General features: G+C 42.5%; 1 protein-coding gene across 8 annotated transcripts in view; it reads left to right on the forward strand.

Annotated features, from left to right (window-relative positions):
• Window positions 1-15,151, forward strand: part of PPFIA3 (PTPRF interacting protein alpha 3) — a 715,578-nt gene that overhangs the window by 471,076 nt on the left and 229,351 nt on the right. For 7 of the 8 annotated variants that reach the window (XM_073602297.1, XM_073602301.1, XM_073602303.1 and 4 more), the window contains one exon: window positions 13,386-13,533. In XM_073602297.1, coding sequence (XP_073458398.1) covers window positions 13,386-13,533 — 148 coding nt within the window. The remainder of the gene's footprint in view (window positions 1-13,385; window positions 13,534-15,151) is intronic. The other variant, XM_073602299.1, reaches the window with a different exon arrangement.

Consider the following 15,151-nt stretch of genomic DNA (forward strand, 5'->3'; position numbering starts at 1 on the left):
AACCTCAAACCTCCTCTTAGTGACTTGTTAATCACCATCGGGCACTTTATGGCCTTCTGGACCAAGGGGTCATTACTCCAGTCCCTGCTGCAAAAAGGTTACAGGAGTTTTACTTCAAACTGTTCATTGTCTCAAAACCCAAAGGGGCATTAATCTTCAGTTCAACAGGGGGGCATCCTAGCTTTGGTGGGCATAAAAGATGCCTACACAAATCTTTACAGTTTATCAGTTTGCTTCCTGCGTAGTTTGCTGTAGTGCCTTTGCACTACAAGTTTGTGGCCCTTACATTCGGCCTTTTTAATGCACTTCTGGTGTTTACAAAGATCCTGGCTCCATTGTTGTCCTTGTTGAACTTTCAGGGGATTCCAATTGTGGGATGTCTAGATCAGTGTTTCTCAACCTTTTTTTAGTTGAGACGCCCTTGAAAAGTATTTTCAGTCTTGAGGCACCCCAGTCCAAGGCTTGGTTCATGGTACTGTGTGTCGCAGAACACGCGCAAAATCACGTTGCTTGCTGACACGCAGAAAAATTCTCTGCTCTTTAGGGGTGCCATTAATTCTTAATGATACCCCCATGCATTGGCAAACAAAGGGTACGTGCAGCACAATTTAAAAAAAAGGGTTGGGGACTTATTTCCCTGCATTTCTGAAGGTAGGGCAGCCCATTAAAATGAATAGGCTGCCTTACACGCAGTACGCAGCCACGCAGATGTGAACCAAGGGCTTGTTTACGTGCGAGGTTCGAGGGCGGTAAAACCACGTGGTTGAGCTTTTCAGATTTTACCACCACCAACTGCTCTCCTTTAGCTACAGAGGCAGCAACTGGGAGTGTACACATGCTGTGGCTGCAGCTGGAAGTATACCCCCAGGTGAATGGGGCTGTACTGCAACCACCCCGCAATTGGGTGCATTGCACGCGGTTGTGGTGTGGTGATGCTGCATTTACAGGGTTAAAACAGGTGGTGAGTAGGCAACTTATTGCCTCTTTACTGCCTATCAAATGCTTCTGAAAAGCGATCTGAGCATGGATTGCTTTTCAGAGGAGCGGCAGTCCTTGCTGCTATTACGACTCCTGACATTTGCAAGATAACATCCTGTCATTGAGAGACAAGTTTGTTCCATCTCTGGTCAAATTGATGAGGTTGACACCGATGACCAGGCTGTTTCTGTCTTTGAAGCTCCAGATCTGGTGCTGGAGTCAGGAAACTCCTTTGTCCCCATATTATAAAAGATCCTGATAATGAACGACAGCCTATTGAGCTGGAGGACATCCTGGTCACCTTGTTGGTTCAGGGGACTGGGTTGTCAAGGAATCTTGTCTCACGATCAGCATCTTGGAACTTTGGAAAATCAGATGGTGCCTTCAATATGGGACCAACCTCTTGGAGGCCCAGATGTACTCTATGGTGGGGGCATATGTTAACCATCAGGGAGGAATGAGAAGTCTTGTTGCTGCAAGAGGGGTAGAGTGAATCCTGTCCTGAGTGGAACTTCACGTTTCAACCTTGTCAGCAATTTACATTCTCCATACAGAAAATTGCTAGGAGGTGTTCCAGAACCTGTGTCACAGGTGAGGGACACCGGATGTGGACCTGGCTTCCAGGTTCAACAACAAGCTGACCAGGTTTGTACCCCGTTCCAGGGATCCCACTGACAGAGGCAGTGGATTCTCTAATGACCCCAAGAGTTTCTTTGGGATGGATTATCTTTTTTTCTGCGATTGGGACTGTGTAGGATCAGTACACCCTAATATCTACCTTTCCTCCCCTAAAACTTCTTACTAATCTGTTTTGCAGGATTGAGGGAGAAGGAGGTCTTTCTGGTGATCCCCATTGCTTTTGGATTGGCCCTGGTGGATTTGGCATGGGAAACCTTGTAAGACTTCTCGCAAACTGCCTGCCAGACAGGCCAGATCTGCTGTCCCAAGAACCAATTAACCATCCTGCTTCTCGCTGTCTTTAACAGCTGTCTTTAAGTCATGCTGACTGTTAAAGCACAGAATCTAAGGGACAGGGGCATCTGAATCGATAATTCATACAAATCTTAAAGGGGTTGTAAACTCTCGTGTTTTTTCACCTTAATGCATCCTGCGCATTGAGGTGAAAAAACACCTGGCAGTGACTGGCCCCCCAGCCCCCCCGTTTTACTTACCTGAGCCCTGGAATTTCCCACGGCAGAGACGCGCTCTTCCTCTGCCCAGGGTTCTTGGCTCTTGATTGGATATATTGATAGCAGAGCAGCCATTGGCTCCTGCTGCTGTCAATCAAATCCAATAACGTGGTGCTGGGGGGCGGGGCTGAGTCCAGCATTCTGCGTCTATGGATGCCAAATGCTAGACTCAGGAGCGCGCCCGCAAGGTAACCCCCCAGGAAAGTGCTTCTCCTGGGGGGGTTATACGATGCAGGGAGGAGCTACCAGCGCCACCAGGGGACCCCAGAAGAGGGGGAGGATCCGGGCTGCTCTGTGCTAAACAAACTGCACAGTGGAGGTAAGTATGACATGTTTGTTATTTAAAAAAAAAAAAACTTGAAGCTTTACAATCACTTTAAAGTGATTGTAAAGGCTTGTTTAAAAAAAATAAATAAACATGAAAAAAATTAAATTATGAGAAACTATACTGGTGTGCGGGGACTGCCATCCTAGATAATATTGGAAAAGACTGTCTCCAACAAGGTGCATATAGGGGACGCCCCTTTGGATTTTTAAGGCAGAGAAAAAGTAGAGAAAGTAAGTAGCGGTAAAAGGCAAAAGCAATGCCAACTTTATTAATGTACAAAAATGAATAAAAATGTCTAAAAGACAAGACAGACATATACAATAAGTGATCAATAGCCTTACAAGTAGTTGAATCTAAGACATACAGAGCATTGATAAATAATATCACCCAATGTCAACGACCCCAAGAGACCAACTCGTTGAGGGTGGGTATAGTGGGGGTAGATGGCTAGTAAATATTTCCCGACATGTTTCGGAGAAGACCGTAGTCAAACTTGTATAACCCTTCTTCAGGGGATTTATTTTACATACAGACGGGTGAGAAAATATTTCTTGTCTCTAGAACATATATATAGACATGAATAAGTAACATAGCAGAGGAGGACCATGTGAGTGGTCTATTTACAGACCATTGTTATATAAAGTAACCAAAGTCATAGTACTTACATAATGAGGCTCATGTCATGATTAAAAAACAAATGAAGAGATCAACATGCTGGCTGTATATGTCCCCAGGTAGCAGAGGGAGCGCCCGTTACAACACGCAAAATTGCAAGGGCACCTTCACAAGGGACGCCCAATCCTCCCTGTAGCAAACAATGTCAGCATTAGGGGGAAAGATTGCACATAGAGAGAGGCAAAGAGATTGTAGTTGTGGAAAGATGTAAAGTATATGGAAGCTGGCCATGTAAAATGCCAGGTCCATGTAAAGCATGGTTCTTACCTGAATAGTGAATCAGGGACATATGTTGCTGACAATCAGGTGTCTGCCAGAGAAATGGCACAAGACATCCGGATGTGAGTAGTTAGGGCAGCCTATAAGTAGAGGCAATAGATCAATTTAGCAAGAGTACTGAAATCAGATCAGCTGTGTTTAAACACAGCTGAAAGAGGCTAGGCAGGGGGTGTGTAAGAAACCCCAATCAAAGACAAACAGAGAGACCGTCCCTGCCGCCGCGCCGACACGGCACAAGGGCGCGCGGCGCAGCCATGCCCACAAGTGGCGTGATTGCGTCACGCGTCAGCGCGCCACTGGTGGGAAGGCTTCACCGATCGTCATGGAGACGACGGTGAGGGCGTATGGACGCTCCACCCCGCACAGCCAATCAGAGACGGGGAGGAACATACCCTCACCGACCTCGGCTGTAACAGGGAGAGCCCACCCGCCGGGTGTCAGTGCACAAGCGACACAGCGGAAAGCACAGAGGCGCCCGACCCCGCCACCTGGTGGATGAAAAGGGAAAAAGCAGCCAGCATGTTTGACAAAAAATACATAATAACACATCAAGAAAAATAATATTAAAATAAAAAAAGATGAAAAACAAAAAACAAAGGGCAAAAAACAACAGTGAGTAGGATCATACCCACAATATATACCAGAGTGTGTTATTGCATATAGTTGAAATGGTTTGAGAGAATCTAGGGTAATAAAGGAAAAAGAAGGGGAGAGAGAAAAAGGGAAAGGAAAAAATATATATAGACCAGGTTAATGTCCTACATATTGAGTTCACATACTCCTGAGGAGAAACCTGGAAGGAAGGGTCTGTCTTAGATTCAACTACTTGTAAGGCTATTGATCACTTATTGTATATGTCTGTCTTGTCTTTTAGACATTTTTATTCATTTTTGTACATTAATAAAGTTGGCATTGCTTTTGCCTTTTACCGCTACTTACTTTCTCTACTTTTTCTCTGCCTTAAAAATCCAAAGGGGCGTCCCCTATATGCACCTTGTTGCAGACAGTCTTTTCCAAATAACAAACATGTTATACTTCCTCTGTGCAGTTGGTTTTGCACAGAGCAGCTCGGATGCTCCTCTTCTCTACCAGCACCGCCAGGGGACCCCAGAAGAGGGGGGGGGGGGGATCCGGGCTTCTCTGTGCTAAAAAAACTGCACAGTGGAGGTAAGTATGACAGGTTTGTTATTTTGAAAAAAACTTAAAGCTTTACAATCACTTTAAAGTGATTGTAAAGGCTTGTTTTAAAAAAAAAATAACAAACTTGCTATACTTCCTCTGTGCTATTCTGTCTCAGCCAATCAGGAAAAGTGTACTGAATGGCTGAGGAGATCGTGGACATTGCTGGAGTGAGAAGGAGCTCAGGTAGGCAATTGGGGGGCACTGGGGGGGCTGATACACACAGAAGGTTTTTATCTTAATGCATAATGCATTAAGATAAAAAACCTTCTGCCTTTACAACTCCTTTAAGGCTAGGAAGTCCACTTCCCACAGGATCTCTCATCAGTGTGTGAGCCTCTCATTGGTGCGAGTCTCAGGGCTTTCACCCCAAGAGTTTCTGTGGACAGATCCTCTCTTTTTCTGTAATTGGGTGTAGACCATGGATCGTTTCTGATCAAACAAAGTGACAGATCTCTACCCTTTTTATTCTTTTTCAGAGACCATTGGCTTCCCACTTTATGATTAGTACCTTTGTGCTGGAGATCTCCCATTGCCCTCCCCCTCCCATGGTATTTAAATCTTGTTTCTTATCCAGCTTATAAGAAGCCCCCATGTGAACCTATCAGTGACATTTGTCTCTCTACTACTTCAGCCAGGCAGGTGTCTAAGATCCCAAGGTAGTCTCTACTTTACATCTTAATCAGGAACATTGCCCTTCTGTCCCTCCCTCTGGCTGCAGTTCAGCAAAAGAAAATCTCCTTTCATTGTTTTGATGTGGTTCGGGTGGTTTGGGCTGTTCAAATCTATCTTTCAGCCACTGCCTCTTTAAGACTAATTCCCTTGTTATCATCCCAAATGGCCCAAGGAAGGGCACCATGGCGTCTCAATCCACCATCTCTAACTTGCTCAAAACAGACTATTGTTCTGGCTTGTGGTCTTTTGGATCAGGTTCCTCCATTACAGTTAGGACGCACTCGATTAGAACAGTGAGCATCTCTAGGGCTTTTAATCATTAGGCCTCTGTTTCCTAGATTTTCCAGAACTTTTTCTAAGTTCCACCAGGTGGACATTTCTGCCTCATCTGATGCCAGCATTAGACGCAAATCCTTCAAGCAACTTTTTGTTTTCTAGGGTGCCCACTACGCAGTTGAACTTCTTTTGGTTGTCCCAAAGGTTTAAGATTTCCTACAAATTTACCCCCCCAATTATTGTTACTGAATTTTATCCATTTGAAAAAGAGTTTACAAATAAATGGGCTATTCCGGTGGTTGGCCAATGCAGTCTCTATCCTAAACAAACATTTTACTGTAGCCAATGAAGGTGTTCCACCTTTTAAAGATTCTGTTGACAGAAAATATGAGATGCTTTTAAACGCTTTCTTGGCAGCATGCCGAGAAGGCCCAGTCCTACAACCTGCTCTTGCTGCTATTTCAGCATGTCTCACTGCAGCTAACTGGATCAGGACAATGGACAACCAACATGACCCTGTTTTTTGTGCAGTTGCAGAACAATTGCAATTTCTTCCATATGATCTGCTTTTTGCATAGATGCCTGGAACAGATCAAAAGTCAAAAATATCCAGAATGGCTCTTATCGCTGTTCATATGCGCAGGATCTTCTGGCTAAAAGCTTCGATAGCTGAACCCACATGCAAAAGATGCCTCACGCATATACAGTGTCTTGAGAAAGTATTCATACCCCTTGAAATTTCCTACATTTTGTCATGTTACAACCAAAAACGTAAATGTATTTTATTTGGATTTTATTTGATAGTCCAACACAAAGTGGCACATAATTGTGAAGTGGAAGTAAAATGATTTTCAAAATGTTTTACAAATATGTGAAAAGTGTGGTGTGCATTTGTATTCAGCCCCCCTGAGTTAATACTTAGTAGAAGCACCTTTCACTGCAATTACAGCTGCAAGTCTTTTTGGGTATGTCTCTACAAGCTATGCACATCTAGAGAGTGACATTTTTGCCCATTCTTCTTTGCAAAATGTCTTAAGCCCTGTGAGATTGGTTGGAGAGCATCTGTGAACAGCAATTTTCAAGTCTTGCCACAGATTCGCAATTGGATTTAGGTCTGGACTCTGACTGGGCCATTTGATACATGAATATGCTTTGATCTAAACCATTCCATTGTAGCGCTGGCTGTATGTTTAGTGTCGTTGTCCTGCTGGAAGGTGAACCTCTGCCCCAGTCTCAAGTCTTTTACAGACCCTAACATATTTTCTTTAAAGATTGCCCTGCAGGGCTTTTATGCCAAAGTTCAATCTTGGTCTCATCTGACCAGAGCACCTTCTTCGACATCGTTGCTGTGTCCCCCACATGGCTTCTCGCAAACTGCAAACAGAACTTATTATGGCTTTCTTTCAACAATGGCTTTCTTCTTGCCACTCTTCCATAAAGGCCAGATTTGTGGGGTGCACGACTAATAGTGGTCCTGTGGACAGATTCTCCCACCTGAGCTGTAGATTTCTGCAGCTCCTCCAGTGTTACCATGGGCCTCTTGGCTGCTTCTTTGATTAATGCTCTCCGTGCACGGCTGTCAGTTTAGGTGGACAGCCATGTCTTGGTAGGTTTGTAGTTCTGCCATACTCTTTCCATTTTCGGATGATGGATTGAACAGTGCTCCATGAGATGTTCAAAGTTTGGGATATTTTTTTTATAACCTAACCCTGTTTAAACTTCACCACAACTTTATCCCTGACCTGTCATGTGTTCCTTGCACTTCATAATGCGGTTTGTTCACTAAGGTTCTCTAACAAACCTCTGAGGGCTTCACAGAACAGCTGTATTTATACTAAGATTAAATTACACATAGGTGGACTCTATTTACTAACTAGGTTACTTCTGAAGCCAACTGGTTCTACACTGTAGGGGCATTACAAATACAAATGCACTCCACACTTTTCACATATCTATTTGGAAAACATTTGGAAAACCATTTATCACTTTCCTTCCACTTCACAATTATGTGCCACTTTGTGTTGGTCTATCACATAAAATCCCAATAAAATACATTTACTTTTTTGGTTGCAACATGACAAAATGTGGAAAATTTCAAGTGGTATGAATACTTTTTCAAGGCACTGTATCTCAAGAAAAGATTCTTCTTCCTAAAGAAAGTTACTTTTCTAAGGCTAATACTCGACTACTAAGATTCAACAAAAAACATGCAGTGAGATTCACTATGAGAGCTTTGGTTAAAAGGGTTGCTTCCTTAGAGACAATGCCCTTCACCCAATCTTACTAAGAACTATCCAACTAAACCTTCTATCAACAATATTAAAGAAGGTTTTTATCCTGGATTTACTCATACCTCTAACTCCCCACACAAGAAGTTCCTTGTCCAGGTGGATTACCCCTTCACCTCTGATGGTGGGAAAACCCTTCCTCTCTTACAAGTGGAAGATTCTTACAATAGACAAAAGGTCAGTCAGCCTAGGGAGCAGTCTTACAATCCTTGATGTTCCAGGGAACAGGGTCAAGGGAGGAGGCCAAACTCCCCAACACCACCTTAGAGCTCAGATCTGTCAGGATACCTCTACAAAGCTGGACTCTCCCTTTTTAAAGAGACGCCCAATTAGGGTGCAGTCTTACAGTGCCACCAAAGTGGCATATACCAATCACAAAGAGGAGCTTAGCTGCCTTGAGCGGAGCAAACCTGTTTTCTCTCATGGACAGAAACTCACTGTCCAGTGCTTTTTTCAACCCACATTCCAGGTATAGGCAATTGGCAGGCACACTATCTTAGCCACCACTATCTGGACCAAGGGAAATGTTTTCTTTATCCAGCTGTGTAGAATCTCATTTACCAAACATAGAAGACTCTGGCATTGGGCATCCAAGTCTCCAGAAAAAAAAAACTACCTACCTTTCCTTGTTTCTGGATTCACAATCCAATTTCAGGTTGCATATGTCTTTTACTAAGCATTCTACAGTACATCCGGAAAGTATTCACAGCGCTTCACTTTTTCCACATTTGTTATGTTACAGTCTTATTCCAAAATGAATTAAATTCATTATTTTCTTTAAAATTCCACAAACAATACCCCATAATGACAACGTGAAAGACATTTGTTTGAAATCTTTGCAAATTTAATAAAAATAAAAAACGTGAAAATCTAAAAAATGAAAAAAAAAAAAAACTAAATAAGTACATAAGTATACACAGCCTTTGCCATGACACTCAAAATTGAGCTTTCTACAACTTGATTGGAGTCCACCTGTGGTAATTTTAGTTGATTGGACATGTTTTGGAAAGGCACATACCTGTCTATATAAGGTCCCACAGTTAACAGTGCATGTCAAAGCACAAACCAAGCCAGAAGTCCAAGGAATTGTCTGTAGACCTCAGAGACAGGATTGTATCGAGGCACAGATCTAGGGAAGGGTACAGAAAAATTTCTGCAGCATTGAAGGCCTCAGTGAGCACAGTGGTCTCCATCATCCGTAAATGGAAGAAGTTTGAAACCCCAGGACTTGTCCTAGAGTGGGCCGACTGACCAAATAAAGTGATCAGGGGAGAAGGGCCTTCGTCAGGGAGGTGGCCAAGAACCCGGCGGTCACACTGACAGAGCTCCAGTGTTTCTCTGTGGAGAGGGAAGAACCTTCCAGAAGAATAACCTTCTCTGCAGTACTCCACCAATCAGGCCTGTATGGTAGAGTGGCCAGATTGAAGCCACTCCTCAGTAAAAGGCACATGACAGCCTGCCTGGAATCTGCCAAAAGGCACCTGATGGACTCTCGGATCATGAGAAACAAACTTCTCTGGTCTGATGAAACAAAGATTGAACTCTTAGTCCTGAATGGCAAGCGCCATGTCTGGAGGAAACCAGGCACCGCTCAGCACCTGGCCAATACCATCCCTACAGTGGAGCATGGTGGTGGCAGCATCATGTTATAGGGATGTTTTTCAGTGGCAGGAACTGGGAGACTAGGGAGACTGGGAGAGATGAATGCAGCAATGTACAGAGACATCCTTGATGAAAACCTGTTCCAGAGACTTTAGACCTCAGACTGGGGTGAAGGTTCATCTTCCAACAGAACAACGACCCTAAGCATACAGCCAGGCTAACAGAGGAGTATCTATGGTACATCTCTGTGACTGTCCTTGAGTGGCCCAGCCAGAGCCCAGACTTGAACCCGATTGAACATCCCTGGATAGGTCTGAAAATGGCTGTGCACCAAAGCTCCCCTTCCAACCTGTTGGAGCTTGAGAGGTCCTGCAAAGAAGAATGGGAGAAACTGCCCCAAAATAGGTGTGCCAAGCTTGTAGCATCATACTAAAAAAGACTTGAGGCTGTAATTGGTGCCAAAGGTGCTTTAACAAAGTATTGAGCAAAGGCTGTGAATACTAATTTACATGTGATTATTTTATTTTTTATTTTTAATAAATTTGCATAGATTTCAAACAAACCTCTCTCACATTGTCGTTATGGGGTATTGTTTGTAGAATTTTGATGAAAATAATGAATTTAATCCATTTTGGAATAAGGCTGTACCATAACAAAATGTGGAAAAAGTGATGCGCTGTGAATGCTTTCCAGATGCACTGTGTATTTTGCTTACTCCATTATATAAAATGGGAGAGGGAGACGAGGATTCTTCGGATACCAACTGAGCCAGAAGACCCTAGTTCATAGACATCCTCACTCTTTATACAGAAGACCCCCAGCCTCTTCTAACATGCCAGTGCTGTTTTTTGAGGTCCATTTATTCCATCCTGTGTCATTGGGGTTGATTTACTAAAGAGAAAAAGACTGTGCAGGTGCAGTTGCTCCAGAGCTTAGTAAATGAGCAGAAACTCTGCTGACTTCTATCATCCAATCATGTGCAAGCAAAAAATGCTGTTTTTTCCTTGCACGTGATTGGGTACTTATTGCAAAGTGAAGCCTTACCTCATTTACTAAGCTCTGGAGCAACTGCACTTGCAGAGGGCAACTGTACTTTGCAAAGTGCACAGTATTTTTGCCGTTAGGAAATCAACCCCATTGTCTCTAGCATTAACAGCATAACTGTCAAAACCCAGGTCTTAAAAGGATAGAGGGGTCCCCCTTAGTTTGTTATTGCTACCTTGCCAAGTGCAAGAAAGGCCACATCCAGGAAGATTTTCATTGTTCCTGGAAATCTTATTTCACCTGCGGTGAAATCACTCTGTTCAGTCCAAATGTTTGCTCTCTGCCCCATGTCTATCCCTCCTACAAGTCTGACCAGAATCTAGCTCTTATCAACCCATTCCCCGAATAGGACGCGTTTTGGCCTTATCTATCCCTTCAAAAAGCCTCAAGCTTCACCTTCTCTCACAGAAAACCTTTATCCAACCCCTTTCTTGTATCTGCTCCCCCTCCCTCATAGCATCCTGCACTCCCCTGGGACTGTAACCTAGTCTTTCGGCCTGACAGAAACCAACCTTTAGCCATCAAGGTTCCTTTAGAATCTCATACCAGTAAGTTTACCTTTTCTGGTATTTGTCAACAGAATTTTCCTGCATGAGAGCCCTTCCTCATACTTTACAATCACTATTTTGTGATATGCCTTAGAGCAGTGATGGCGAACCTTGGCACTCCAGATGTTTTGGAACTACATTTCCCATGATGCTCAACTACACTGCAGAGTGCATGAACATCATGGGAAATGTAGTTCCAAAACATCTGGGATGCCAAAGTTCTAAGGTGGTTTCAGCATTCCATCTCCAGCATTGCCTGTCATTCTTGTGCCCTGCTTCTAATATCTTAAGGACATAGCTCTACATGGTCTACCATTAGAGCATACCTGACACATCTACTTCCTCCTTTAGACAAACAGGGTCCTTGTTTGATCTTCCCTCAAACCCTCACAGAGGGCACTACACTGCAAACCCACCATTGCTAGGTGGATAAGGTGCTTAATTGCTAGAAATTACACTCCAAACCAAACACCTCTTCCCACGCTGTTATGCGCACGCTCCAACACATTTTTTGGGGAATCTTTTTAGGCATCAAGGGATCTGATGCCCAATACTGTTAGCCCACCACCTGATCTTCTATTCATACTTTTTCAAGTTAACGGATACATACCTTCTGCTAACGCAACTTCGGCCGCAAGGTTCTTGCAGCGGAACTCTGAAGCAGAGAAGCTTTTACCTCTGTTGGGCCTCTTGACACAGTTCTTTTCCCCCGGTTGTTGTCACCCTTGTATTCATTGCTTTTACACATCCCATGGTGTATGAATAAGATGCCTGTGTCCTGTACTATTACGATAAGAGGAATTTTAACTTACCTGTAAATTCAATATCTTGGAGTACAGTACAGGTCACAGGCCACAAAACGGGGGAATCACGGAGTGTAGTAGGGTTATAGGGGAGATGTGCCAGGGGAGCTTGTCCTCAAAAGCTTGCCAGTGTCCAATCACCTGAAGGTGCGAGCCTATAAGACCAGTTGTATGAACAAGATGCCTGCATCCTGTATTGTACTCCAAAATATACTCCAAATTTACAGGTATGTGAAAATTCCTCTTGTCTTGGAGAGGTTTGCCCTTCTCTTATTGTTTGGTTTCACTGCTTGCTACTCCTGAATTTGTTCAATGCCTGCAGGGGTATAGCCAATAGATGGGGCTGTGCCTTTGTTTTTGCTTAGGGTCCAAATTCCTAGATGTTAAAGACTGTTTCCCCTAATGAGCTACTAGAGTGAAGGATTTCATGGTAAGTAAAAAGATTCCTTTAAATGCACAGTACCAAGTTTTAACTGAACTTGGCATTGAACCCTAGCTGTGAGAGAGGTGTGCTAAATACACACGAGATTGCAACTGAGTCTACAATTGTTTATTATTTCAGCAGAGTTTATCATACTCAAATAATAATATTTTTATCATGTGTTGAATTCCCATCTATTCATTGCTGCACACTTTCTTTTCCCTTGTACTCCCGCTATCCACAAGTTTCTACTTCAACTATTCACTTTGTAAGTGTGTACAGAGTATTTTCCAATGTTTGACTTAGCAGATGATTTTTACTACAGTCATGTAGACAACACAAACAAGTATCTTGTGTATTGAGACCAGAGCACAAATTTTTCAGTCTGTGGCTTGTTTGTCCTGATGTCTGTCATTTCTGTGTAATGCACCTCACCACACACAGTAGGGCTGATTAATAGAAACTGGAGCAGAAAAAGAGCTGTTGCCCATAGTAATCAGTCAGATTTTATCTCTCAAGCTAGGAAATTGTGGTCACTGATTGGTCAGTTTTTGTTTTAACCTCCATTGGCCCAGTTTTTAGAAATCAGTCCTAAGGTCTTGTCTCCGACAGAGTGTGAACCTCAAATTAATTGTATGTGTCCTGAATGAAAACTGCATTTTTGTTTCATTAAATAGCACAGGTTGTTGATTATGATATAGTTTGATAACCTCAGTAAAAATCTGCATCCTGTCTTTCACTGTCTGCCATTTTGTTCCTGCAGCTTTATGCTTTTTTTGGTCAAGTGTATTATATTTTTATAAAGCTAAATTCACCACCCCCTTTCCAGTAGGTCCCATAGTCACAAATTGACATTACAACAATATTAGCCTGCAGGAATAATGGTCACAACCGGAGACCCAAAATGGTGTAGCTCTTGTTTGTCATTTTAGCTGTTGTATTAGAATAGAGGGTTACAGATTAATGGAAGCATGTGCATCGTGATCTGCATGTATTGTAGATGTCTGTTAATAAAGAATGAGGAGAAATGTATGTATACAAAGCTTCATATTGCATTTGCTTATATTGCTAACTATGTTTTTGGGATCTTCATTTTCAGGTCTCTTCCTGGCAGTGCACTAGAACTACGTTATTCCCAGGCCCCAACTCTGCCCATAGGCAGCCACATGGACCACTACAGCAGCACAGCTGTAATAAGGCGGCCCAAAAAAGGGCGCTGGGCAGCTATGAAGGATGATCCAACCAAGGTACTGTATTTGATCTGAACTATTTTAAAGTAATTCTTCCCAGTGCTTTAACATAAGTATGTATTATAGAGACTATCTTTAAAACAAAAAAATACTACAGGTATAAAGTGTAGGCACCTATGGGTGCCTGTAGCAGATTAGTAAAGCCTGAGATTAGGGCCAAATGTTGGACTGTTTTGACACTTCCTCATAGTGCAGACTATGGGCCATGATGATGTGTTGGTTGCGTTGAGTGGCACTTAAATTGAATACAAGTGTTTATCTGAAAAATGTAATTTACATTTGTGTAACATCATTTTAACGTATATAAACTTAAACTACAATTGAATTTTTGTATTTGAAAATAAAAAATGAGGGCTTGGTGATAAGTACACCAACATTTTCATAACATAATACAGAAAAATATGCACCTCCATGCTATCAGCCATCACCCACCCAATGACAATTTGGGTATCCTACAGTTTTTTACGTATACAGTAAAATTGTACTGATAAAGAAGAACTCAAAAAGAAAGCACACCAGTAAAGGGGTTCTTCACTCTATAAACAAACATTTTAAAGTCAGCAGCTACAAACACTGTAGCTGCTGACTTTTAAAGAACACACACTTAACCTGTCCCAGGATCCAGTCATGTCCTCACCCGGCAAATTTGCTGGTTTTCAGTTGCAGGCGCCAGCATCCTAACTGTGGGCAGCCGACTATGACTCCCTGTTATTGGTCCCGCAGTCTCCTAGGACCTGTGACATGTCCCAAGAGGCTGCGCGGGGAAGGAGGGGGCCAAACTTCTGCTCATATTGCCACGGTGATTTGGCCAAAATAGGAGTAGGTACCTGTCAAAATTGGGTACCCGCTCCCCCCCAAAAAAATCCCAAATATTAGAGAGGAAGGGGGGAAAAAGGAGGAAAAGCAGAACTTCCCCTTTTGGGTGATTTAAAATTAGAAGTTATAGTCGCAAGGTAATAAGAGCAGGAATGAATAGAACAAAAGGAATAAGAGAAACCCTATTGAGAATGAAAAAGGGAAAAGAAAGGGGGCACCTACAGTGCCTTGCAAAAGTATTCACCCCTCTTGGCTTTTTACCTATTTTGTTACATTACAGCCTTTAGTTCAATGTTTTTTAAACTGAATTATATGTGATGGATCAGAACACAATAGTCTAAGTTGGTGAAGTAAAATTAGAAAAATATATACATAAAACTATTTTTCAGAATTAAAAAAATGATAATTGGCATGTGCGTATGTATTCACCCCCTTTGTTATGAAGCCCACAAAAAGCTCTGGTGCAACCAATTACCTTTGTTTGCTTCACAAATAAAAAAAAACAAAACAAAAAAAACATCTTCAAAGCTGTGGGCATGTTCTCTAAATTAAATGATGCAAATCCTCAAACAATCCATGTTAATTCCAGGTTGTGAAGCAACAAAACACGAAAAATGCCAAGGGGGAAAATACTTTTGCAAGGCACTGTATTCCAAATTAATAAAACAGTATGGGAACAGTTGCAAGCATTTTTGAAGAGACATTGACATTTGCTCTACAATATATGATTTGTAAAAAAGATAGTGTGTTTCTTCTAATATTGCTAGGCTTGCCCCATTGTAAAGATTGCTGGTTGGAA

This window comes from Aquarana catesbeiana, linkage group LG10 (assembly GCF_042186555.1).
Source record: "Aquarana catesbeiana isolate 2022-GZ linkage group LG10, ASM4218655v1, whole genome shotgun sequence".
Lineage (NCBI taxonomy): Eukaryota > Metazoa > Chordata > Amphibia > Anura > Ranidae > Aquarana > Aquarana catesbeiana.